Source organism: Lissotriton helveticus, chromosome 11 (genome assembly GCF_964261635.1).
Source record: "Lissotriton helveticus chromosome 11, aLisHel1.1, whole genome shotgun sequence".
NCBI classification, from domain to species: domain Eukaryota; kingdom Metazoa; phylum Chordata; class Amphibia; order Caudata; family Salamandridae; genus Lissotriton; species Lissotriton helveticus.
In genome coordinates, this window is record NC_136072.1 from 415,807,724 (window position 1) to 415,835,292 (window position 27,569).

The window sequence follows — 27,569 nt, forward strand, 5'->3', positions numbered from 1 at the left end:
ATAGAGTTGCATACTGCCTGTCCTGCTTAGTGTCTGTACTTACTGGAAAAGAGGAAAGAATGGAGGATGATTTGTGGGATTTAGAAGAGTTTAGTTTGTGAAATCACAGGGGGTGGTGTTGGTGAAGAGGAATAGAAAGGTTTAACTAATTATGTCCTACATGAAGTTATTAGGCAGGTCTCTAACGGCTGGCTTGTAAAGAATAATGTGGGTGAAGGAGTCAAGACCTACTGGGATGTAAGAAAAGAGCTGTTGGTTAGTTAGGATCTCCTTTGGAAAGACACAAAGTTAATACCTCTCAACGAGCCCTGGGAAAAGCGGATTCATTTGGGACATCAAGGTCACTAAGGGATTTCGCAAACCAAAGAAATGATCAGGTTGTACTTCTGGTGGTCGGTAATAGATGTGCAAGTAGAAACGGTGGTGAGAGACTGTGTGGAGTGTGGCTCTAGTGACAAAAGTGTGTAAGACCAGGGTACAACCAATGGTTCTGAGAGAAACTCCGGCGTGGGTCTGGCAGGAAATTGCATTAGACATTTTAGGACCTGTTGCGAGCAAGTCGGGTCAGTACTATGTCCTAGTTCTGATGGGCATGTTTTTGTGGTGGCCCGAGGTATGTATCGCACAACATATAGAAACATCTAAATTAATTGAGTTTCTAAATGTTGTCTTCAGTAGAGAAGGGTTAGCTGAATATGTACAAACAGATAACAAAGTACAACTGGTATCCAAGGAAATGGAAGAATTTTTAACTATGAGGGGCTCAATCACAAAAAGTGCACTCCCTATCATCCGGGACGAATGGTATGATAGAGAGGTTTAATAATGTATTGAAAGAGTCCATCCAGATAGTGAAGCCTCAGATCAAGGATTGGAAGTCTGAGATTGAGTAGAGGTTAAAACTGTATAGAATTGCACCCCTTTCTATCACAAACAGAATGCCATTCAAATTATACAGGAGCAGGAAGCCCAACACGTTGATGTATCCTACTTGGGTGAATTGTAAGAATTTGGCCAAACTCCCAGACAAAGGGAGGTGGGAAGAGCAACAAAACAAGAAAGTAAGGAAAAGAAAACTCAATTTTGAATTAAGACAGGCCACCTCTGTAACAAAGGTAGAGTTGGGAGATACTGTAAAGTTAAGATACCTTCAGAAAGGTGGATCTACAAACTTTTCTACTTCATTCAAGGGTGTTAAGTTATTTTGAATGCAGTTAAGTTGGATGACAACCGTATTTGGATTTTAGGTAGGATAGCCATTATTCCTTCAAGTTCGGTGGTTCACAAAAATTCTGAGCATGAGATACATGATTGTCCTCATCTAAGGAGTAGTCCTAAATTTATGAAGGACTACGTGTAAGAACATATGTCACTTGTGGCAATTTTACATACGGTTTACGGAAGAATGTGTGGAACACATGTTACTTGTCACCCTTTGAATTGCGTGATTCTGTATATTGTCTATGTAAATTTCTTTCTCTACATATTAAGGCTAATGTATAAATTAGTTATAGCAAATATATTGGTGGGAAGGTGTGTGGTAATTTTGTATACTAATAGCTTGGGTATGTAGGACTATAGACTATGGAACCGAGCTCTGAGAAGGTTGGAAGACTGTGGAATGATGCGTGCCATTTATCTGTTAACAGTCTTTGTGGATGAGACTTCTGCCATATGCTGATGTGCTTAATTAGTCTGACCATTTCAACTGTTAACAGCCTGTCATCCTGCTTCTCTACAGTCCCCTACCAGCACTGGGGTCAGTGGCCAGGTCCACAGCTTTTCTGTGGCGATACGCCAACCTGTTGAGATGTTCCCCATGGTGTTGAGATGTTCCCTATGGTTTTCCAGGGACATCTATGCAGACCCTATGGATGACCCTTTCATGATTCTTGCTTGATCAATAATGTCGACTCTGCTCTCTAGAGAGTGAACCCGGGTTGCGCTACTACTTGCTCACTGCCCTTACCCCTCCCTAGCTTACCAGTTTCACCAGCCAAACATAAAATTTAAAATTAGATGTAGCTCCCAGGTACAGCCTTAACAGCAGTACCAACCAACTCAATCTGTTCAACAACCTAACAACGTTTTTTGTGGCTACAGAGGACATGGTGGGTCCAAAGGTCACAAAGTATAGCACAAACAGTGGTCTTTTTAATAGTCTATTGCTCCTCCCACCAAACCACTTTAGTTCACCAATAAGGTAGTATTTGTGTGAAGGAGTGCAGGAGTCTGCCTTTTTGATACACTGGCAGTCATGTCAATCTGTTGGGTGCTTCAGATCATCAAAAGAGGATCAATCTTTCATCCCCGCTGCACCCTCTGTTGACCCTGCCTGCATTCTCCAGCAGAAGGTTCTTGCCCTTCTGAGGAGGGGGCTAAAGAGCTAATTCCGTAGAATAACATAAGGTAGGGATGTTACTGCTGATACTTTATTGTTCTAAAGATGGATGGGGGACTCCAGCCCATTTTGTACCGGTGTGCCTTCGCAAGGAAAAATTAAAGATGATGTCCCTTGTTCAGGTCTTCTTGGCCTGAAGTTCAGAAACGGAATGGGTAGATTAACCTGAAGTAGTAATTTTTTCATTATGAACATCAAACGCAATGGCGGACTGCTGAAACTGCACCTCCCACACCGTTCCCTTCGATCAGAAAATGGTGCACCTCATTCAAAGTATCAGCTGTTGCTTGATACCACTGCTGGGCAGAAATACGTAGAAACAGAACATCAAATGGTGCATCTAACAACAAAGTCCACAGTTTTTTGTGTTAGTAATCTCCTTTATAGAAATTTGATGTCCTTCATAAAAACAGCCAAGATCACAGGCAATGCGTTTCGTTCAACAAAATTAAACTTCATCTCTATATAAAAGACTAAATCCCCAGTTCCTGTCTAATGTTGCACACGGGTCTGTCCCTGAGACTGCTTTCTGACCTGGGCAGATTTGGAAACAATTCCCAATAAAGTAACAATAGCAGTCTGCGTGGGAGAGAGGTGTTTCCTCTCCTTGGCAGGAAGCAACTAGTGTGTCCAAAATGCGAGCTTAAAATACAGTTCAAAAGCAGTTCTTAAGTGCATGGCTACCCGATCTTCCCAGCGCTAAAAGATCTACCAAACTCCTAGGCAATCATAATTACACAAACGGGTATGTTTCAAGCTGGATCCTGAAACCGAGCAAATTGTCACACGTGTGTGTGTGTGTGTGTGTGTGTGTGTGTGTGTGTGTGTGTGTGTGTGTGTGTGTGTGTGTGTGTGTGTGTGTGTGTGTGTGTGTGTGTGTGTGTGTGTGTGTGTGTGTGTGTGTGTGTGTGTGTGTGTGTGTGTGTGTGTGTGTGTGTGTGTGTGTGTGTGAGAGAGAGAGAATATCTATATTGAGAAACAAAAAATTGAGACCAGATTGCATTGCAAATCCACGGCCGGTAATTCTATACTGCACGCTGCCAGCGCACATCCTGGGCACTTGATTAAAAGCATTCCCTATGGGGAGTTCTTAAGGATGCGCAGGATATGTAGCTCACCTATAGCTTTAGAAATCTGTCAAACAGGAGCTTTTGAGAGGTTTCTGGCAATGGGGCTACAGTAGGGCAACACTTATGGCAGCTAAAGATAAAGCCAACTGCCAATCAGGAGAGGCATTACTTAATAATGTGAATTTTGGCAGTTTGAAGAGAGGCAAAAAAATTGGAGGTGACCCTACAGTCGTGGAACCCACTAGACTTATAACAACTTATTATACAGAAGAAAGAAAGGTAAGGGCTATAATTAAAAAGCATTGGCCAATCCTAAAGACAGATATTACTTTAGCGGCAATGCTCCCTGCACCACCTTGTATGAACATTTTCTAATGAGCACTGTGAAAGGATTGGGACTACACTAACCTTAATGCATAGCACAAACTCATCTAGAGCAGCCCATCAGGGGGCGTGCTATCAGCAGGAAAAGGGCGTGATTGGTACCAGCCGGTGCTCTTTTAATTTTCCACACAAACCTCTGAGGAAGAATGTATTTGAAACGCGTCAGGCTGACTGAAAGGTTGGTAGCCAGACGTTTCTGTACCATTTATTAAAGGCTTAAGCTTGAAGCCTGTGTTTGTGTGCCTTTCAATTACCGGAGCAAGCTGGAGCATGATATATATATATATATAGATAGATAGATACACACTCACTCACTCCCTCCCTCGGGACAACCAGAAAATGTAGGTTCCTGGACCTTAAATCCTTGTAGGACAGTAGGGGTTTTCTGGGCATAAAAAGTGGAACCCAAAACAGATCTCGTTGGACTGAAGAACTGCCCTTCTGCACCAAGGAACCAACTAATTGGGGCTGCACCGACGTGCACTGAACCAGGTGGCTAGCAAAATAGAAGGAACTGCTCATGGAGACGTTGTTTCTTGAGTCCAGCTGAATCAAGAGTCTCCAAGGGAAAGTTTACTGACCCCTTCGCAGCACTGGGCCACAGTTGCTGAAGAAGCCTGCTGGAGCAGGTTGTTAGTCTAGATATTTTTATTGCCACCACTCACCGCCGTGCAGCACAAGAGACCAGGACCCGACATTTAAAGTTGCACCCGAGACTACTGAACCTGGGAGGAGTTGTCGGTGTGCAGCTTGGTCATCCAGAAGACAAGTTATCGCCCCGGAAAGGATTTGTCTGTATCTGTAATACCAGGCGACCAAACTGACAGGACTTTAAAGCACATCAACCCTTGTGACCAGGACTGCGTCAACTGTCTGTGGACTAAGTAGCTTCAGAAAGACCCCCTTTGACTGCATCGTATCCACATCATCCTTAAGCCTCTTCAGCATCCTGTTTTCCTTGCATTAGGACCACTTTCATAGGAACCTATTGTAAAGGGATAAAGTGCCTGGAACTGACTGAAGATTGTTTCTCCCACTGAGGTAACTGTTTGAGGACCTTGCTGGCTCCCTTGACTTGGCTCCCTGTCCCTAGATTTCGCCCAAAGTGGTTGGAAGTAAGCGCATTGATACTTACCTACGTTTTCTTTGATAACTTTGTGTTAAATAGATAGAATTTGTCAATGCTTCTTTGCAGTTAAGTGAAAAGTGCATATTTACTATACATTGCATACTCTCTATCTCCCAAACCCTCTGGTGGAATTTTTTCGTTTTTTGGTCTAACTATACAGTCTATTTTTAGGTCTCGCCTAGCGAATGCAGTGCATGCGTTGCTTCACCTTGGCAAGACTATTGTTGTCGGTATGGTGCGCGAAGGGAGACAAACCATGTGTGCGTACGGACAGGCGATGTGCACGCGCATGACGTCTCCTCTCTGCCTCACACGCTCCCACCGCGCGCTTGTTTCAACTTGTTGAAGGCAATTACATTAGAGCTGCGGTGGTTTAGGGACCAGCAATAAATCCCCGCTCCTAAGTGGGTGAGCGCTGCAGGCGGATCTGACGTCCAAGTTTTGGTTTCCAGGATTACAAAGGATCCGGGTGGGCCTTGGAGGCAACAATTGCTTTTGTACCTTAAAACTGATGTTGTACTGATGGATGCTGTTGCTGTATCGGTCTTTGGGGAAATGTTGAGCATATGTGCAGCGCTATCGTAAAAAGTACTCCAAGGCTTGCGTTTTTTGCCAAATAGGAGGAGAGCCTGCGAGGACAATTACTGTGAGACTTTAAAAAGACATTTCTGCACAGTGGAAATACAATATTGTATTATCGCAGGGCCTACCAATGGCTTGCACCATGTATAACTCCTGAGTGTCAGGGCACCCACGAGGAATACATTTTTAATAAAGTACTGCTTTAAATTACTTGCCTACAAAGAGTGAATTTAGCATAATATACGCATGACGCATACAATACAAGCTCCTGTCCTACGTTTGAAAATGTATGTGCACTTTAAGTACATTTTTATAATAGAAACCGAGAGAAAAAAATGTGTTTCTCGAGGCACAGCCTGGCAGTGAACTCAAAAGCAGGATTTTTCTAGGATTCAGTGAGTAGAGGTAAACAAAGGGAAGCGGACCGCCAGGCCTGCACACCTAAAGGGATGGATAAGTCACCTGTGCTGAAGGATACTGAGTTTTATAGAAGCTGTGTTTTGTGGCTTAGGAAGTGCCCGACATCTGGGGAAGACAGTACATGGAAGCACCATGTTGCACCGAAGGAGACCAACAAAATGATAGCAGAGAAACCAAGCATTTGCAATGCAATAAGTCTCGCATTTACACGCGTTTAAACTATTGGCATTGTAAAATGCCTTTTATTTATGTTTTAAAACGAAAACAAAAATAGAAGGCATTGTCATTTGAAATGTCAATAGCTCAAACTCGCGTTTAATGCGAGACCTATTGCTTTGCAAATGCTTGTTATAAACTGGTTTTAGATTTATTGTGTCTCGTATATTTCTTCAATTGTGTTGGTGCTGTTCATATGCTTAGCACTTGTTCCTTTGTGTAAGCCTGACTGGTCAGGGCCACAGCTACCCAGGATTGACCTAAAGGATTTAAAACAAAACCTACTGGTATTAAAAAGATTGGTAAGTGTATTACTTGGTGAGGTGCTCAACCACACCATGTAATACATCCCATTTCCCTACTCCCAAGTAGCACCTCTTCATTGGGTGGAACTGGTCACGGTCTCTCCTGAAATCTTTCCGATCCCTCAGTGAGTGTGTCAATGTACAATTCCAATGTTTTAGGTAGGATCTCCTCTTCCAGTCCTAACGTTCCTACAGCTTTTGGGGCTGCTTGCTTCCTGTATCTTTCATGTTCTACTTTTTTGGTTGCATGTGCAAGCCCAGTACTTGGGCATTCTGTTAGAGACCATTCATATCTCCTCAGAGGCTGCTAAGGGCCTATGATAGTCGCTGGGGCCAGAGCACCTGACTTGCAGACTGCTTTTTTGCCATCTGCTAGCAGTAACCATACTGGTCACCTACGCCTCCTTCCTCAGTTGAGTTGTCCATGGGTAATTGTGAAGCAGAAACATCACATACACCTGCTCAATCTTTGGGTAAATCATCTGGCTCGCAAGGCATTTTCTCCTTTGCTCGCACTTGGTCAATCATATCCCTTTTTACAACACAACAGTGATGTGATATTCACACAGTTCCTTGTGTTCCGTCTACCTGTAGGCGTTGACACTATGGCATTGAGCCCAAGCTCAAGATATGTGGCAGACAACCAGTTATCGGACCCACTTCCTCAATGAGTAGTATCTTCATCTGTAATCGATTTGGTTCATCTTCACCCCTTGGCAGCCCTCTATTGGACCTTTTGACTTCTGAAAAAAATGCTTACTGCCTTCTGTTCTTTGCCTTTCAGTTTTTGTTACAAAGGGCTCTGGGAGACCGGTTCTGCCTGAGATGAGACTTCATACGCAATCCCACTTCCTTCCTCTGCTTCCTTGTGCTCGGGCAATTGCGTCAGAACCACACACACAGGTTATACTTCTATTCATTTATTTATTTTTGGCATTTATAGAGCGGACAGCTACCCCCAACGTGGATGTCCCGACGCTAGAGCAGACGACAGAAGTCGGGTGACAGATGGGACTAGAGGTTAGTAAACATCTAGGTCTTAAAAGTACGTCAAAAGATGGCTTCTGATTAGACAGAATGCAAAGAGAGTGGCAGGGCGTTCCAAGTCTTGGCGGTGATTACTGCAAACGCTCTGCCACCCATTCGAGACCTGCGAAAGCGGGTGGCAGCCAGAAGACGTAGATGGTTGGATCTGAGGGTTCAGGTATGTTGATAGTGCTTGAGTTGAGCTCTCAAATAAGCAGGGCCACGGCCTTGGTACGCTCTAAATGCCAGAACAAGAGCCTTGAATTCAATCCTCTTGATCACTGGGAGCCAATGGAGCTTTCTCAGATGGGGGGTGATCGAGTGTGGATAGTGAATTTTGCATATCACTCTGGCCACCGTGTTTTGAATAATCTGTAGGCGTCTGATCTGAGATACTGGTGCCCCGAGATAGGGACTATTAGCGTAGTCTAGGTGTGAGGTGCTTAAGGCGTGGATTATGGTCCGGCAGGATTCCAAGGGGAGAAAGTGGAGGAATTTGCGAAGCATATAGAATTTTCCAAAGCAAGAGGAGGACACCTGTCTAATTTGGGAAATGCGGGACAAATCATTGTCAAACCGGAAGCCCAGGTGATTGATGGTTTTGACACACCGGATTAGCACCGGAGGCTATGGTGTTCAGGCCTGGTACGCAGGGCTGGACTGGGAACCGAAACCAGCCCTGGCAAACTGCTTGGCTGGCACCCCCTGGGGTTGGTTTCGAACGATTTTGTTACAGGGGAGCAATATTTCCAACTCCCTGTAACAAAAACGGTCCCCAGGGGCTGCCAGTCCAGTCCAGGCCTGCTGGTACGCCTCTCTATGACCCTCTCTTCTGCGTGAACTCAGGGCTGACATACTTTGTGGTTGAAAGTTTCTTTTTCACTTCCAGATCCTCCACTTTCATGCTTGGAGATTGAGAAGGACAATTCGGACCACTAAACCGGATAGATGTCCTGGTTACCTTAAGTTTCCAATTGTGATTCTGAATGTGACTGGTGTTTTTCAACAATGTTTTCATTCTGTGTGCGGTGCAAACTTGCTCCTCCCATGGAGGGAGCAAAACCTCTGAATGTTTAGTAATATGAGCCAAGTTCATGTAGAAACTAGTATTAAATATATGTGAAGTTTTCTTGCAGTGTTTGACTTAATTGGACTTTGTTATCAATACACAAAATTACATTAATAATCCCGCAAATATTTGTGGAGGTATTTTAGTATTGCTAAAAAAGAGGAACTAATTCATCTTTTTTTTATGAAATACTAAAATACGTTTGTAGGTTTAGTTTTGTGCAGTAAAGTCCATTGTGTCTCTTTTTTGCAGATGAGACCGTGGATAGCTCTTGGATAACCAGGAATGACAGTATTCAAACTCCTGGAACTCTGCAACCCCCTCAACTTACCTCAACTGTACTGAGAGAGAATCCAAGGCCTTTGGTGGAACAGATTCCAGAGCAAGAGTCAGAGCAAGGCTCTGAACCAGACTTTTTGCACAAGTACGTACTGGGTTTTGTTGCTGTGCCATGGAAGAGGGTTGAAATAATCTATCCAAGGATTCATCAATACCAAATGAAATTGAGCTTGCACAAGCTTATTAAGCAATAAGTAAGTCTTAAACCACTGGTGAAATTGGATCACTGCTGGTAAGCTTTTCGCGCTACTGCCTTATCATAATACGTGACTCCTTTGGGTTGACCGAATTTCCATCATGATTATAAGGTGCACTACACCTTGTGCAGAGTTGTAAAGGAATGTCCACCTCAGATGTGGTTGCTCTTTGTGGTAAGTTTTGGTCCAATGCTTGGATGGTGGTAAGTTGTATTTTGCATCTCACCCAAATAGTGTTCATAGGTGACTGCTACTGCATGGCGGGCTGAAAAACTGAATTTCATTTATGTTGGTTACTTATAACTTCTGGGTTCTCTGCACATGTCCTTTCCTCAGTGCTTTTATTAAAGATTTGCCTGTGAATTAATTATGATCTAGTGCAGGCAGTACATCAAAAGAATCGCACTAAATGTTTTTAGTATTTTGGGGGCATTGATGAATTCACAATGAGAAAGGTGGGGTAACGAGTAAGGTAAAGCCTTGTGACTTGGCTGAGATACAACTGTTTATAGCATAAGCATTTAAGGTGCATTCCAAAGTAATTCAGAGGCTAGCGGTTTCCTAATGATGTTGTACTTTCTGCATAGAAGGTTGTAATTTATTAAAATATCCCCAGGAGTAGGACTACCCAGCTAAGAAGGTAGTCAAAGCACAGTTTTCAATGAGTTGCATCGCTGTCACCACTTCAGCGGTACAAAAGTGGGTGGTGTTGGACGGTTTAATCCATCACCGTTCTTTAGCCCACTCTGCCACCCCAGTTCAGACATGGCTATATGCAAATCAGTCTGACCCTGTGCCTCATGGGAACAGTCCAGCACGAACTGCCAGGCCATTTCTTCCCTGGACCAGAAACAAGCTTCCGAGGACCGGTTTCTGGCATTCCAGCCAACTTCAGCCCGACTTGCTTGAATCCAGTGGCAAAGTGAGCAAGGGACTCACGTCTGAGCATACCCTGCCACACTTATGGCGGCCAAAAGCGGTACAAATGTGGGTGGTGATGGACGGAGCATCTGAATCAATCAAACACTCACACCCAGTCAAGAGATCTGGGTATAATCCATCACCGTTCTTTAGCCCACTCTGCCACCCCAGTTCAGACATGGCTATATGCAAATCAGTCTGACCCTGTCCCTCATGGTAACAGTCCAGCCCGAACTGCCAAGCCATGTCTTCCCTGGACCGGAAACAAGCTTCCGAGGACCGGTTTCTGGCATTCCAACAACAGCTATATTCAGTTCTTCCTTTCAGTCCTTTTGGTACTGTATCAGCAAACCATCTTATTGTGAAACTAACTTTTCTTTACCGTAAAGCGTAACAAAAATGTCCATATTCTGGTAATATAAATAATTACTGTTCATTTTCAAGCATATTAGTAACTGACCTACTTGACTTTGCTGTGCAATGCCAAAAGATATAGATGCAAGACTTGAGCTTTTCTCACCCCTTAAGTTAACGGGGATTGCTCAAGAAGGGCATCTAGCAGTCAGCCAAATTTGAAGGACTGGTCATAAGGAACAGGGGATGGTCAACCTGGGGTCCTCATGCTTGGCTCTAATCTATAAATAGCAAATGCATTTCCAGGCAGGCTTTTCCTTTCCAAGATCCTTGTATTGAGATCATCACTTCTTCTTTAGTTGATAAGTGCATATGATAAATAATGTTTATAGTAGGTGTTGGAGATTCACATATTGTACACTCTCCTGCTATTTATTGTTGGGTTCAGGATACTACAACTTGTTTGTGTTCAGCCATGTGGCAAATGGCTTGTCATGTTCCCTGGAAACAAAAATGTGACGGAATACAGACCACACTAAACATTTTTCTGCCAATTGATCCGGAGTTGTTTGAAGTGTTGAGATATTGAGCACGTGGGCAAACCATATCAAAGAGTGGAAGCCAGGAAACAAATTAGTTGTAGAGTTGAGTCCATGAAAGTCATTCACAAATAAAAAAAATGTACACATTGCCAGGCTGCATAATCTTATCACTAAGGTGGGATTGGAGGTTGGTTTTAACATGCACCATTTAAATTTTGCACTTCTGTAATACTCTTCCCTGAAAGTACTATCATGTGACCTATGGCTTGCAAAATCTTCTAGTGTAAAAAGGAGGATTCAACTTGGTAGGTAAGTGTCTACTTTGTTATGGTGGCCGAAAGCGTCTCTGAGCCACCTAGAGTTGTTTTGAAGAGGATTTCAAGGGTAGACGTTAAACTAAACTGTCTTTTCTAAATAATGTGGATAAATAAGATAGGAGGCAGACACTTTTTAGGACCCAAAAAGTTGAAATTCTGGAGAACATATACCATCAAAGATCCCATAGACCCCAACAGTGTCTATGACAGTGGATTGACTTGGAGTGCACAGACAATATTTTCATCACAAATAGTCTTGAATGCGCCCTTCAGCCTGGTCAGTCTACTTTGACACAACCCAGATATCGTAACTAGGCTGAAAAAAGATGATCAACTGCACCAAATGGCCTTGAAAGAAATAGTAACTAGTGATGGAGATTGACCTTGAAAGGCATTTTATTTTCCAATCAGAAGACTGACCTGAAAAAGGTTTAACCTTTACAATAGAAATTGACTCTGGTACGGCATTGCGCTTAGAACAAGACCAGCCCTCAAAGGAGACTTGAGATGCATCAGCAGATGGAATTCGAAAGGAGAGCCCATTGACAACAGAGGTTGAACTGTAATTGAAAATTGGGGCAGGTCCATTGGTTTCATCAGTTGCAGGAGGCAGATTTCAGGCAAAAGAAAATGCATTTTGATCCCCAACCAGGTCATATTCTACTAGCTCGCGGTCCAGATAGTCCTTCATATATGTCAATTGCACAAAGTCAACCACTGAAAAATAAACTACCTCGAGAGCAAGCCATTGTTTTCTCATTCCAAAGAAAACCAACAGTGGAACTATTGATTTGGTTCCGGCAGTTTTAATGCCCCAATCACCTTCAGCTCAACATACACTGCCTTTGGAGGACAGATCAGAAAGAACAGATTTCAGGGTGAAAGATCATAATGATGCTTGGAATTTGTATTTCTCTTCTTCCACAGAAGATGCAGCTTTGAATGCTTACCCCAAAGCATTGCCTCTTGATGAAGCTTCATCTTATCATGCAGACCAGAGGGCAGCTTTCCACAACGTTATATGCATCCACCTCACTAATAGTCAGTCTCTTTGCATGTGTTTTTCCCACCCTTCTTTTTCTTTTTTCTCAGATTGAATTGATTGGTTACACAAGAGCTTTTCCTGAGGGCACTTTTGAATACTCTTAGCTTGGTTATATATTTGTCTTTATCCAGGATACATTGAGATCTACCTACAGACGATTTCTCTATGATGGTGCATGATGCTCCCACACACCTGCCAGAAGTACCACAGTGCAAGGCAACAATTCATGTAACTTGGAGAGCAGTGGAAAATCTTCTAGGTTTTTAAAAGTATTTAAGATCGTCTGGTTTCAAAGCTCCCAGAATGTGGTCATATAGAGTTCTGCCTCAGAGTATATACGTTTTTATTCAACGTTGTCCTTGATATCAATCGCTAGGTGTGCCATATTTAAGATCATTTGGTCCCTTATTCAGTATAGTTACATAATTAGTTATTGGAAGCCGTGTTCTCAATAAAAAAAAGCAGTGGATATGGTGATGGTCCCCTTACATTGGACAATCACTTGGTTGTCATAGGTTTAACATGTGTAGATCATTAGGTCTAGGGCCAGGAAAAGTTAACAAAAAGGAATAATGACTTTACATAACCCCGCCATCTGTTGAGTTAACTAATCAATAGAAACTGAGTGTTTTTTCATCACGTGGTCTAGTCCTAAGTTGTCTCGGGGTGGGGGGGGGGGGGGAATAATTCCAATTCCAAAAATTCTTTATTTCGGCCACAAGGGCCATAAAAGATGCAATAAAAAGCAATACATACATTTAAAACACAGTATATACAATAAAAGAGGTTCTGCTAGGCCTGCATAAGGTACACGAACAAAGTAAAGTAATCAGGGGGACATTTTCTTCCTTATTATCCATGCTGCCATTAAAAATTTTGAAACCGCAAACACAATATGGCCCAGAGTATTGGTCTTCATAACCCTGTAGGCCTGTGTGTACTTCCTAAAGCCCAAATTCCGGCACAAAGGTGCTATCCAGCGCCTCCTCGGGCTCCGGTAAGCATAACAACCAAACATTATGTGCAGATCATCTTCGTCGTGGGCTTTACAGCATGGGCAGAATTTGTCACCCCCTGCAGACCATTTGTAAGTAAAAACTTTGGTAGGGAGTGTACCAAACCTCCATTGCAGGAACAATTTCCTCGCTAAAAGAGGAAAAATAAAATCCATAAAAGGTTCGAATACATACGAATTTTTGGATTCTAAAAAACGTCCCGTCAGGGTGCCACTGTCATGAGCATTAACCATAGCAGCAAGGTGTTTATTCTTATACAGCTGGGCAAGGGTTTTTCGCGAGATCCTTTGGCAGCCCTGAGCTGGATCATCCCATAGGTCAGGCAGATTCAAGCTAGTCAGTTCCGACTTGATAAATGCCAGCCAGGGAATTTTGCTGTTGGTATTCAGCCTCATGACATGAATGAGGTCCTGTCTGTAGTGATGCAGTTCCTCGGTGGTCCAAATCCGGTGCCAGAACTTCACAGGCTTTGACAGAAGATCCTCGGCAATAGACGGAAGGCCCAGGTCAAGTCTTAAGGGGAGGAGTGGCGTACCTTGCGGGAGAGCAAGTAAACCCCTAAGAAAACAATTTTCCACCCCTGCCATGACCTTACCTGCCTTATGTCCCCAAAGCTCACTGCCATAAGAGGCTGCCGCCTTCGCTTGGGACCTGTAAGTTTCCAGGGCCGGGCTTACAGGCTTAAAGGAGGACTTATTGGCCACCTTCAGGAGTGCACCCGATAGCTGGGAGAGTTTAAGCCTAGATCTCGCTACCTGGGAGTCCCATGATAAATTTTCTTGCAATGATACCCCCAAATATATAAAGGTCGAGACCCTCTCCAGAGTGATATCCCCCAGTGTCGGGTTGGGTCTGGTTTTGGTGGGGGGGTTGAAGATCATGAACTTGGTTTTTCCCGTGTTCACCTCCAACCCATGCTGACGACAGAAAATGCCAGAACCGTCCACAATCCTCTGGATCCCCATTGGGGATTTGGAAAGCAGGAGGGTATCGTCGGCAAACATTATTGCCGGGACCCTCCTGCCTGCCAGAAGCGGGGCGTCATTGTCTTTAACATCGTCAAGATGTTGAATGACGCTGTTAATGTACAGACAGAACAGGGTCGGGGCCAGGACACAGCCCTGTCTGACGCCACGACGGACCGGGAATTTGCCCGAGAGCTTACCATCCCTCCCACACCTTACTTGTGCAAAGTTGTTCTCATGCAACCTGATGATGATACTAAGAAGGTGGGGGGGTACTCCTAGCTTTTCCAGAACCTCCCATAGCTTGCCTCTGGGGACGAGGTCAAAGGCTGACCTCAGGTCCACGAAGACCATGTACAAACGTCCGCCCTCCAGCGTGACCGTCTTCCAATATAGGAGAAGGAGGCGGAAAATTTGGTCCATGGTCGACGTGTTCTTCCTGAAGCCAGCCTGAAGGGGGCTCATGATGTCATTGTCCTCGACCCAATCTATGAGGTGGTTTAGAATGAGGCGCGCAAAAAGCTTTTGGGGGACATCAATTAGGCTTATGGGCCTGTAATTGGCGGGGAGCAGAGTAGATCCCTTCTTATGGATTGGTACAATCTCTGCCCCCAGCCATGACCCGGGGATTGGCATACCTCCTAAGATGGCATTAAAAAGAATGAGAAGGTATGGACCCCAGATGTCCGGGTGATGCCTAAAGAGATCCCCGGGTAGCCTATCCAGGCCTGGCGCCTTCCCCAATGGTAAATGCTCCAGGGCAGATTCCACTTCCCCCAGGGATAATTCCATGCCAGGAACCTGGGAGCCCAGAGGCACTTGCAGAGCTATATCAGGGCAGGAATCAATGTCCTGATAAAGTACCCCGAAGTAGGCCTCCCAGACTGCGGGTGCAATATTAGGTTCGGTTGCCTTAATAAGCTCCCCAGTCCCATTATTTACAAGGGCCCAAAATTTCCGGGAATCCCTGGCTTTTAGAGCATCATAGAGATCCTGCCAGTGGATCCAGTCCCACTCGGCCCTGGCAGTCACCATCACTGATTTGTAGTGTTTCCTGAGGTCACGTACCTTGTCCTTATTGGACCCCTCTTTTATTGCAGCAATAAGCTCGGATTTTGCTGCCCTGCAGGAGGAGGTATACCAGGTGGGAACATGGGTCTTTTTCTTTCGGGTTGGCACCACCGGGTAGAAGACCTCAGCCAGATCCCTCACTAGGTCCTGATGTATATTACCCAGTTTCTCATTGAGTTCTGGGATCCTTAGCTCAGCCAGAAGTACATCCACCTCCATAAACCTTGGGAGTGCCAGCTCATAGAGCTTAGTGATAGCCTCTTCTGAGCTAACCAGCTTCCCCCACTTGACCCGGCGCCTATTTGTCGAGAGGCGCAATTCCCCCAGGTCTTCCCCTTGCTCTACTGGGGATACAACCGCCGAGGGTAGAGGGCTCTGGATGTTTAGACAAAGGGCATTATGATCACTATCTGCCCTATTTATCACCCCAAAGTCAAGTACTTTTGGCCAAAGTGTAATAGCCACCATGATGTAATCTAGCCTCGACTCATGGCCCCTTCTGTTGAAAGTGCACACCGAGGGGGTATCGGAAGGAGTACGACCATTACAAGCCCTCAGTGCGCAATTCAAGGTAAGGGACATGAGTTGGAGTGCTAGAGGAGACCAGGCTTTGGGGTGGGGAGAAGACGAGGGTGGCACCCCCCAGTAGTCATCCTCGGCCGTAAGGGCACCATCCAGTAACCCCTCCAGAGGTTCAAAGTGGCAATTGAAGTCTCCTCCAAGCACCACCTTGAGATCTCCCGGGAGTTGGCCCAGGAAGGAAGACAGATCGTTTATGGTTGGTGATTCATTTGACGAGGCTACTGGGCGCGAGTAGACGTTAACAATGGCCCACGCTGGTTTGTCGGGCCATGTAAGCCGAACACACTGGATGTCCAGCGAAGACGTATGGAGCTGCTCCGCCTGGCACCCAGTGTGACTCGCAATCCAGATTGCCAGGCCACCCGATGGCCTCCCCCTCCCACTCCATTTGGCGGGGATTTCAAATACGTCGAACCCTCTCCTAGACTGGGTATCCCTAGCCCATGTCCCATGTTTCTTGAAGGAGGAGGATGTCACTGCCAGCTACTAGCTGATCCCACTCCGGTGTACCCTCCTTGTTTGCAATTCCCGCCACATTCCATGAGAGAATTCTCAACCCCTGATCCGGTGGCAGGCTACCTTGGCCTCCAGAAGGTGGTTGCACGGCGGCCAAGGATAAATTAGTAGCTTGGGGGCAGCTGCAACAAACCATGCTGGCGGAATGCTCGACCAAGTCCGCCACCCCAGGTTGCAGAATGTGGGCAGGGCTGGTAACAGTGGAGGGACCCAGTTGTCCCGAACTATCAACCATATCAGCCAAATCAGGCATTCGCTCTATGGCATTATCATGCCGCTTAGGGTCAGTCACAGGGGGTCTACCCGAACCCACCAGGCTTTGCACCACTTCATCCCTCCTCTTCCCCGGTTCAGAAGAAATTTCCCTGGCTTGTGGTCAGTCGACCTGATCCAAGCAGGAAAATCTATTAGGATGAATGAAATTGGTCTGGGCAGGTGGTAAATAATGCCTCGGTCTGTACCGCGAGCCATCCACAGCAAAGCCTACTCTAGTCCACCCCTTCTTGCTCCCTGTCAGCGTGTTGCTATCACTAGGGTAGAAATATGAAAGGGGTACTAACTCAATATTGGACCTGTCAGGCCTTACAAGCCAGTTGCAGATGTAGTTTGCAACATTTGGGCTTTTGAAGCTTAGGATGATACAATCCCCTATCCTATTCTTTGGGGTGGGGCCAATCCATGGAATCCTCCTTACCATCAGGACCTCGCCTTTCAGGTTCGGAGGCAGCGGCCTATTAATACTAAGCCAACTGATAACCTTATTGCGTAAGGAATCCTGGGTCTCCCTTGTACCATCGGTTAACTCAGGAACTCCTACCATAATTGCCGTATAAGGGACCGCTTCTGGAGGCAAGTTAACCACCCTGCGCCTATCGGGCGGGGGAGCGATACCACCAGTCGGGGCATTGGTGGCACTCGCTACCCCCCCCGGTCGCTGCGCAGGAGGCAGCTTGGATCTCCTAGGGGCCGGGACAGGAGGCCCAGGCGCTAGAGGTAACAAGGGGCGCGCCTGAGAAGCAGGCGCACCGATTGTGCTCGGCGGTACCCCAATGGGGGCCTTGGGCATTACAGGAGACAGTGGTCTATTCCCACGTGGATCCCCGTTAGCTATTGAAACGTTTGTACCTGACCCAGGATTTTTCCCAGTGTGGCTATTTCCCAGGGACTGGAGTTGATTCTCTATAGCATCCAATCTAGCTACAATGGGGGTTAGCAAATTTTTAATGATAGCTGTGAGTGAATTAATTATTGAGTCTGCACTGGTTGAAGTTACCCCCCCAAAAATAAATGGGCCCGGCGGCAAGGGTAGTGACACCGGGGCTGAAGAGCCCCCGGGATCTACCCTAGACCCCGCAACAATGAGGTCAGGGGAAAGCGAGATGTCTGTGCTATCTTCATAAGATGATTCAACAATATCCACTCTTGCCCTTTTTGCCCCCTTTGCTTCCCTGGACCTTTTCCTTTTTGAAGGGTGTTCCCCCCCACTAACTGCAGGCTCTAGAGACAATACGCCCTGACCCGCTTCAAGCGTGTCTATTCCCATATTGTCCGTCATGGGGGAATGGTCAGAAATCCCAAGTGGGCGGGGGGAATTCCTATCCCTCTGTGTTAAGGGGGTTCTTAGTTGTTGGAGGACCGACTCAATAGTCTGGTCTATACTGTCCAGTAGTGACATGTGAGTAACATCCGGGGGATTCGGTGTGCTAGCATCTGTTGAGAGGGTTTCCCCATGGTCCAGAAACACACTTTCAGGGCCCATCAGGAGGGGAGAGTCTGTAGATAAATGACAAGTACTAATTTGAGAGCTCGCTTTTGGAAAAAATTTCTCCAGAGTACTTGAGCCTTGATGGACACACTTACTCCGTAAGGATCTGGACGCCATTGTAGGGTAAGTTAAAGGCGGGCAAGAGCGGGGAACGTTAGAGGGGTGGGCCGGTCCGGTCTCTTCCGGCCTCTAACGGCCTAAAACGGCCCGCTCTTTGCCCGGTCTTCGCCCCGGGGATCGCCCCGCGCGCGTCCCGCGATGCGCGTGCCCAGGTGACCTACGTATAGCTGGGGGGCGTGGCACTGGGAGGGGGCGCGGCGCGGCGGGAAGAGGAACCAGCTGGCGGTGTTGCAATGAGAGCTGGACCTCGCAGTCCCGCTCGCCGCGCCTCTCACCTCCACTGCGGCCGGATAGGACAGCAAATAGCCCCCAGGAGGTAGGATAGCTCCCAGCTACTCCAGTAGCGAGCTGCAGCAACCAGGGACAAAGTTCACACAAGATTTGGCTCTCGAGCGGCACCCGCGAAGCGGGGGCCGCGAGAAGTGATGAGGACTCCAGGCAGGGGGGCGTGGCACTGGGAGGGGGCGCGGCGCGGCGGGAAGAGGAACCAGCTGGCGGTGTTGCAATGAGAGCTGGACCTCGCAGTCCCGCTCGCCGCGCCTCTCACCTCCACTGCGGCCGGATAGGACAGCAAATAGCCCCCAGGAGGTAGGATAGCTCCCAGCTACTCCAGTAGCGAGCTGCAGCAACCAGGGACAAAGTTCACACAAGATTTGGCTCTCGAGCGGGGGGGAATAGCATGACCCACCGGAGAATTGAACTTCACTAAACACATGTTCCTTTACTCTGGATTAACAATGCACTCTTGCCTCTATACCCACAGAAAGACCTGATCTAAACTGGATGCTCATGCAGTTAATGAAATTACAAATCTGAAAGACACTTTAGTGATAGATTCCTTACCTTAGAAAATACCCAGGCGTCAGATTGGATCCGCAAAGTTTTGCTTAGCAGTACCCCCGCGCATCAGTAGATGGCGTCCTGCGGCTCCGCGTTCGTCATTGGCGTCGTAAGCGCCGAGATGACGTCACGGAGACTACGTAGGCGCCACCCTTGCGCGCTGTTGTCAGTTCTTTATTTTTCCGCGCCAGCAAGCACAGATCCGGATTGAGCAAGTACCTTAGTCACTTTTTGACTACTTTTTTGAGACTTTTGTCTCCCCCCTTTTTTCTCCTGGTGCACTACGTTTTACGTAGAGATGCCCGGCTTTAAGTCTTGTGGGACATGCCACCGTAATGTCAGTGGCGGACCCCCTGGATGTGTGGCTCTACTGCCTGGAGACGGATCACGACTCCCGGGCCTGTTGAGCCATGACCCAGAAGGCCTTGAGGGAGCGGTGCCAGAAATTGCTGGAGGTCCGGTATTCGTCCCCTTCGGATTCTGGTAAGCGACGCCATAAAAAGAAGTCGAAGAAGAGTGTTCGCTCTCCAACGTCCCGTGTCGCTCCTCGGAGGCGGGCGAGGGGGACAATGCCTCTGGAGCCTGGGAGTCCCACGGTCTACCCGTTCTACCTGGGTCAGTCTGCGACTCCCGAACAGGTGTAAGAGTTTCTTGCTGCCATAGACCGCCTTTTTAGGCCTCGGGCTCCCGCCGGCGCGCCTTCGGGTCCCACAGTCTTGTGTCCAGACCCTGTCGGCCAGGCGGCTCAGCCAGCGGATCCAGCCCCGACGTCACAGGATCCTACTCCGTTGGCTCTGGCCCCGGCGCCACGAAGTGCACCGTTGCTGGCTCCGGCACCGCCCTCGGCTCCGCATTGGGTGCCATTCCTTCCACCCTTGCCCCGGTTCCAGGACCATTTTGTTCTTTCCTGGGATTCGCATTGGGAGGCGTCGCCGTTTATTCCGGCTCCGGCCCTGCCGCCACGACCGGCCCCTCAGGAGGCGGAGGAAGACTGGGAAGGATCCAAGGACCCTGTTGCCCGGCAGTGAGACTCCAAGCAGGATTGGGTGGACGGGTTGGAGGACGCCGGCAACCTCGATATCTCTTCTAACCCGGGGTTTGCCTCTCCTCCGCCTACGATGGAGGAGGGCGCTTCCTACACAATGGTGCTCCGTCGGGCTGCTGAAGCCCTCAACCTCTACCTCCCCACAGTAGCTCTCAAAACCAACCTCTTCACCGAGGTGCTCCAAACCGCGTCTACTTAGTCGGAGCCGTTGCTTCCCTTCAATGACGTCCTTACCGACGTCCTCTTGGGCACTTGGTCGCGGCCATCCACGGAGGCTCCTGTGGCAGAATCCGCTACCACCTCCCCCTCTGGCACGATATCACGTCGGACGAATGGGTGCTGCAAATAATCCGTAAGGGTTATTCCCTCACCTTTCAGTCCTCCCCTCCAGCCATGCCACCTCGGTGCCACCGCATGTCGGGAGATCATTTGCTTCTTCTCCAATGGGAAGTCACGGCCCTCTTGGCCAAGGGGGCCATGGAGTGCTTTCCCAGGCAGGAAGTAGGGAGTGGTTGTTATTCCCACTACTTTCTGGCCTCCAAGAAGGACAAGGGGGGTCTGCGCCCCATCTTGGACCTCCGGGACGTCAATCGCTTCTTCCGGAAGGAGAAGTTCAAAATGCTGACTCTGGCTCCGGTCCTGGCTGCCCTGGACCCTGGAGACTGGATGGTGGCGTTTGACTTGCAGGACGCTTCTTTTCACATCCCCCCTCCTGCCGGCCCACCGGCGTTACCTACGGTTCACAGTAGGCCAGGAGCATTTTCAGTTTGCTGTGCTCCCCTTTAGCCTTACCAGCGCCCCACGGGTTTTCACGAAAGTGGTGGCGGTGGTCACGGCTCACATGTGCAGGTCAGCAGTGTCAGTCTTCCGCTACCTGGACGACTTCTTGTTGAAGGCGGGCTCGCCCCAAACAGTCGTCAGCCACCTTCAGACTACGGCGACCTCCTGCATCTGCTGGGGTACTCCATCAATGTGCCGAAGTCGCACCTGAGTCCCTCTCAGAAGCTCCCCTTCATCGGAGCGGTTCTGGATTCAACGCTGTTTCAAGTTTATCCTCCCGAGCAGCGAGTCTGGGATATTTAGGCTATGATTACAATCTTTTGCCCTCTTTCCTGGGTTTCAGTCAGGTTGACCCTCCGGCTACTGGGCCTCATGGCCTCCTGCATCCGGCTGGTGACACATGCCAGGTGGCATATGCTGGCTCTGCAGTGGAACCTGAAGTTCCAGTGGGCGCAACATCAGGGCAACCTGTCTGATCATGTCCAGATCTTCTGTCGCAGCAGCAGGGGACGGTTCATCAACCAAACCTGTCCAGTCTCCACCTCCTTAGCAGTCAGGCGTCCCTCCACTAAATCGGTGTACGCCTGTAGATGGAATACGTTTGTGGCATGGTGCACAGCAAAGACTGTGGATCCCCTTTCCGCCCCTCTTTCAGAGGTCCTTTTGTATGTACTTTCTTTGGCCCAGCAGGGCTCTCCTGTTGGCACTCTCAAAGGCTATCTTGCTGCTTTCTCTGCTTTTCTTTGGCTACCAGATCAGCCATCCTTATTCAAGTCTTCTATTGTAAAGAGATTATTTAAGAGCATTATTCCTCTATTTCCTCCATCCCCTTTCATAATACCTATCAGCTTGCCCACTTTTTTCCACCTCCGCACCCTTCCAAGGAGGAAAGACTCCACCGTCTGGACTCTAAATGCAAAACAAAAAAGTGACCAGATAGGTTGTTCTACCAATCTTAAGCAACACCTAGAAAACAAATCCTAAGTGAGCGCTTTTTGCTTTGCATAGTTTTTAATTTTTCATAACAATTCATCATGACCTAAAAGCGACACAGGTGTAACACTTTTGTCACCTACAATATATACAAATCAAGAAATCAAAAAAAATTATACAAACGATAAGTGATCAACATCTATACAAAACATGAGCAGCATGTAAAATGTCAAATGCTTCCGAACATCTTTAGAGGGCACCAGTCCTTGTGTAATACATATACATAAACAAACAAGCGGACAGAAAATTATTCAAACAGGCCCTGCTTGTTTACTGAGCTGTAGACTCCATGATATAAAGGGTCAGTTCACCAGGGTAAAATACTTCTCATTAATAGTTCCCTGAAGTGCCCCACTACTATTCCTGCTTCAGCTCAGAGTCAACGCCTTTCAAACCCCAAGTTATTTAAGGGTTCTCCTCAGGACGTGGATGTAGGAAGGTGGATACCTGACTATGGTTACCCTAGATTTTTTGCCTTGTGTTTAGCTGGTTTTCGACTTAGTTAGCCTGGGGCCCTGATTAGCAGGATCCCAGGCCATCTGCTCTCTCTGTAAAATGGACTCCATTTACCTTAGGTACATCTCCAATTGAGAATTGGGTCACCTTGTGAGCCCCTGTACAGTGTACTATAGGTACCCAGGGCATAGGTGCATCCAAGGCCTACCAGGGGCTGCAGCATATCTTTTGCCACCCCTGGCTGGCCATGCAAACTGACACAACTGGCTGATCACTCAGCTGGGGCAAGGTCGTGTAATCACCCCTTGCTTAGATATAGTATACCTATGTCTAACCTTATATCTGGACACATATACACCTATAAGTCACTCCTATGGCAGGCCTTAGCAATCCTGAAGGCAGAGTGCTTGGTTTTGTGTGAGATGGTGCTCTAGCATGAGCTGAGCCTGTCTGAAGCTTTCGGAACTATGTCCTTATAGCTGTTCTAGGATATTGCCATATCATATACTCTTAAGTGCATTATGTACCTCGCGGTCAGATGCTATCTTTGGTTTGGCTTTATCAAAACATGTCGTGTAAGGTGTCCTACGCTTTGGAATACTACCCCCTCGCCAATTCTTTCGACCGGGGTAGCATTCCACCCTTCTAGAGGGAGAAGACATGTTACTTCCATTAATCCCGGTTAAAGTTAACCAGAGCCTCAGCATCACAAAATGGATGCTGCTGCCACAGACACAAGTCTGGCCTCCTGCTGCTGGGCGAAACTCCGGCAGGGGAAGCCTGGCCAATAGGTTTCCTGTCACAGGGAGGTGCTAGCACCACCCCAGACAGGAGATAGTGGATTGGGGCAGGGAGGGCTGAATGAAACGAGACACTGCCTGGGGCACACAAGGTGTCCCATGCATAGGCCAGTTCAAACTAGTGCTGGGGCACTCCAGCCCCAGCTCTGGCGCGCAACTGGACTAAGGGAAAGGGGTGTAACCACCCCCTTCCTGGGTCCCACCCATAGGAGGGACCTAGCAGGTAATCCAGCCCCTAGATTTGGTATATAGGTAGGAGCTGAGTCCCAATGCTTTAGATAATCCTGACTGAAACTCTGATACGAAACTCTGGACCCTTCGACATCCTACTCGACGTAGAAGACTGAAGATTCTCCAGTATTAGCGGTGTCTTTCATAGATTCACATGCCTGAATCATTCCCCGTCGTCGGAGTGGGAGTCCCACGGTATATAAAAAAGCAATAATATGCTATAAATACATAGTAAATACCAATGAAAACAAACCAGGAAGTAAAGTAGCCAAAGCTACAGTAGAAAAAACTTCCACACCTATGACTATCCTAGTAATTTTGTATAGTCCAAAATACAGCCAATCAGGCGCCAGCATCCACCAGAAGGTTCTCTCCAGAGGCTCAGGCTCTCAGATTTTCTACCGCACGTCGCGTGAAGGGAGTCTCCCTGAGCTCTGCTCAGTTTTCTTCTCTTTCTTCCTTTTGGATCTTTCTACAAGGATGTCTACAAAGAAATCTCTGTTTAGAGCCTGTGATTCTTGTGGTAAGCTTCGGCTTTTTAAAGAGGACCCCCACAAGAAATGTATTTATTGGATACCGGAATTGGGAGCACACCGTTGACCTCTTCCGCCGTATCGCCCCACTGCATCGTGGTCTGTGCAGTTCAAGTAATTTCAAGAACAGTTCAAATGTCAAGTTTCAAAGTATTTCACCTCAATCGGTGCAAGCAAGTACTTGTATTGTGGTCATCTCTAGACACGAGCCTAGCTCGTGTTTTGGGATTGATTCCCTCATCAGTAGAGATATATTCGGGGTTGTAGAACAGGTCGCCAAACATCCGTCACGGGCCTCGTTGCCCCTCTGGCGCACAGGTGCATCTCCAACAAGCTCGTCAGCTTACATGGCTACCGGGAGCCAAGAAAAAGTGGATACCGGAGTTGGGAGCACACAGTTGACCTCTTCCGCCGTATCGCCCCACTGCATCGTGGTCTGTGCAGTTCAAGTAATTTCAAGAAGAGGAAGAACAGGAGTATATACAGTCACCTGTACGTATGGCGTCTCCTGTAGACAGAGTCCCTGTCTCGCAAGTGCCAGTTGCTTTACTTACCAACTTACAATATATGTTGGATGATTATTATAGAAGGTTTCCACCATCTGAATCTACAGGCTCGGTGCCTGTTACTCCGGCTACTGAAGAGCCTTTGCCAGTTTCTCAACCAGCAAATCCTTCTTCACCTCTACCACGAGATCAACCTGTGGATGTTCAGTCTTCGGATGAAGATGATCAAAGAGAAGAAGGAGAGGTACAAGATGAGTGGGATGAATACCAGGTGCAAACTCCTTCTCCTTCACCTCAGACTGTCTCAATTTCACCGCTGGTGGACGTGGGCAGTTTCCACCTTTTAATGGAGCGTGCTACTAAACGCTTTCATATTAATATGGAACACATGGAACAAGACTGTGTTCAATATGATTTTGAAGACCAGCCCAGAAAACAGATCAAGTCTATTCCCATCATCGACTTTATTTGGCAAGAAGGAATTAAGGTCATGGCAACACCAGCGTCCATTCCTCCAGTCTTGCCACGGATGGAGAAAAAGTACAGGGCACCAGACAAATCACCTGCATGCCTTATTGGGCAGCCTAAGCTTGACTCTGTAATTGTCCAAACAGCACAAAAGAGGGCTAGAAATCCTTCTTTCCCTGTTACAGTCCCGCTGGACAGAGATGGCAAATGCCTAGATTCTATTGGGAAGCGCGTCTCCACCATGGCGGCTACGACTGTTCGAGCGGCTAATTCATTGGCCATCTTGGGAAGATATGACCGACAGATGTGGTCAGACATCGCACCGTTCATTGACCTCCTTCCTGAGCCTTCCAAGACTGAGGCGCTGAAGATCCTACAGGAAGGCCAAAGAATCTCAGAAGAGATTATTGATTCAGCAGTTGATGTAGCCTCAACTGTTTTTCGACAATTAGCGGGTGCTGCTGTCCTCCGTAGACAGGGGTGGCTACGTTCCACTTCCTTCAGACAAGAGGTCCAGAATAAAGTATTGGACATGCCATATGATGGTGAATATCTGTTTGGCCCCCAAGTTGAGGAAGCCTTGCAGACGATTAAAAAGGATACGGAAACCGCGAAATCCTTAGGCAGCCTTCAATTCCGCAAGCCGCCCTTTCGAGGAGCGAGAGGACGGGGAACGTCCAACAGAGGTGGATATAACCAGCAATCCTCCTACAGACAGGGCAATCAGCGTTTTCTCACACAACGCTACCAATCTTATGGCCAAAGAAAATCTACTTATACCCAAAATAGTCGAAAGACAAATTACCGCGGGAAGGATAAACGACAATGAGACATTTCACCTGCCACCACCACAGCCCCACTCTCGAGAAAAAATTGGAGGACGAATATCAAAATTTTACTCAAATTGGCTATCGATAACATCAGACAAGTGGGTCCTGGAGATTGTGGCCAGGGCCATGCCCTAGAATTCGAGAAATTTCCTCCAAATGTCCCACCGAAGGGACCACCTCCGGCTCACCTGACGGAGTTGTTTGCCCAAATCAAATTGATGATTTAAAAAGGAGCGCTCGAGAGCGTATGCATATTTCCATATCCCCATTCTACCTCGCCACAGGAAATTCCTGCGCTTCAGGGTGGCTGGAAGGGATTACCAATTCAAGGTCCTACCTTTCGGACTACGGTCCGCGCCGAGAGTATTTACGAAAGTCTTGGCCCCGGTGGCGGTACACCTCCGGCTGGAGGGAATTCACATTTTCCCATATTTAGATGACTGCCTTATCAAGGCCAGTTCTCGCGAGGTTGCACACTCTCATCTACAACAGTGTCTACACCTGTTTCAGTCTCTGGGTCTGTCCGTCAACTTCGACAAATCCCAAATAAAACCTTCTCAAAGACGAGCTTTCTTAGGAGCAACATTGTACACCCAAAAGCTCCAAGCCTTTGTCTCGGAGGAAAGACAAATGAAGATCAAACACATGGCGCAGGATCTGCTATCAAGAAGATTAGTTTCAGTTCGACTGAACAAGTCTTTTCTGGGAATGATATCTTCTTGTATCCCATTAATACCAAACTGCCGCCTCAGGATGAGACCGCTTCAGGAGGAACTGAGCCTACAGTGGCTACAGGTCTCCGGCACCTTCGAAGATCTCATCAGGATTACACCGCTCATGCGGAATTCTCTCCTCTGGTGGACACAAAAGCGACATCTCCAGAAGGGGTGCGCATTCCTTCAAGAGGCACCAAGCCTTACCATCACTACAGATGCGTCTCTGGAGGGCTGGGGAGCGCATCTTCAAGGCCTCACAATCAGTGGCAAGTGGACTGCCCAACAAAGACGGTGGCACATCAACCGTTTGGAACTGAGAGCCATTTGTCTTGCACTCAAGGCGTTTTGTGCAATCATTCAGGATGCCAATGTGTTGGTGAGAACAGACAACACAACAAGCATGCACTAGGTCAACAAGCAGGGAGGAACGCGATCACTTCTCCTGTCCCAAGAAGCACAAGACCTATGGGCATGGGCTTTAAAGCACAACATAACTCTTCAAGCAGTGCATGTTCCGGGAACAGAGAATGTCCTGGCAGACGCACTCAGCAGGACGACGGTCTCCACTCACAAGTGGGAACTGCATCAGCAGACAGTGGAACGCATCTTTCACCTGTGGGGTCGACCAAACATAGACCTATTTGCAACAAAGACCAACAGCAAATGCCAATTCTTCGCAAGCTGGCATCCCCAACAGAACTCTCAGGGGAATGCGTTTTCGATAGATTGGTCTCTGACATATGCGTACGCTTTTCCACCGATTCCACTAGTCCCCAAGGTCCTGCGGAACATGAAGAGGGAACCATGCCGCCTGATTCTAATTGCACCCAGATGGCCACGCCAGTATTGGTTTACAGAGCTCCTTCTTCTGTCGGAGTGCGAACCAATTCAGCTGAATCCAATCCCGAACTTACTCAGCATTCAGAACGGACAAGTATACCATCCGGATACAGCATCATTGAAATTAGCGGCCTGGCGCCTGAGTACCGTGAGTTCGCCCACCTAAAAATCCCGGAAGA

The 27,569-nt window shown here is 47.5% G+C and overlaps 1 protein-coding gene across 3 annotated transcripts in view; it reads left to right on the forward strand.

Annotated features, from left to right (window-relative positions):
• STAG1 (STAG1 cohesin complex component) overlaps nucleotides 1-27,569 on the forward strand; it is a 1,346,357-nt gene that overhangs the window by 1,185,797 nt on the left and 132,991 nt on the right. For all 3 annotated transcript variants that reach the window (XM_078665875.1, XM_078665876.1, XM_078665877.1), the window contains exon 30: nucleotides 8,855-9,026. In XM_078665875.1, the coding sequence (XP_078522001.1) occupies nucleotides 8,855-9,026 (172 nt within the window). The remainder of the gene's footprint in view (nucleotides 1-8,854; nucleotides 9,027-27,569) is intronic.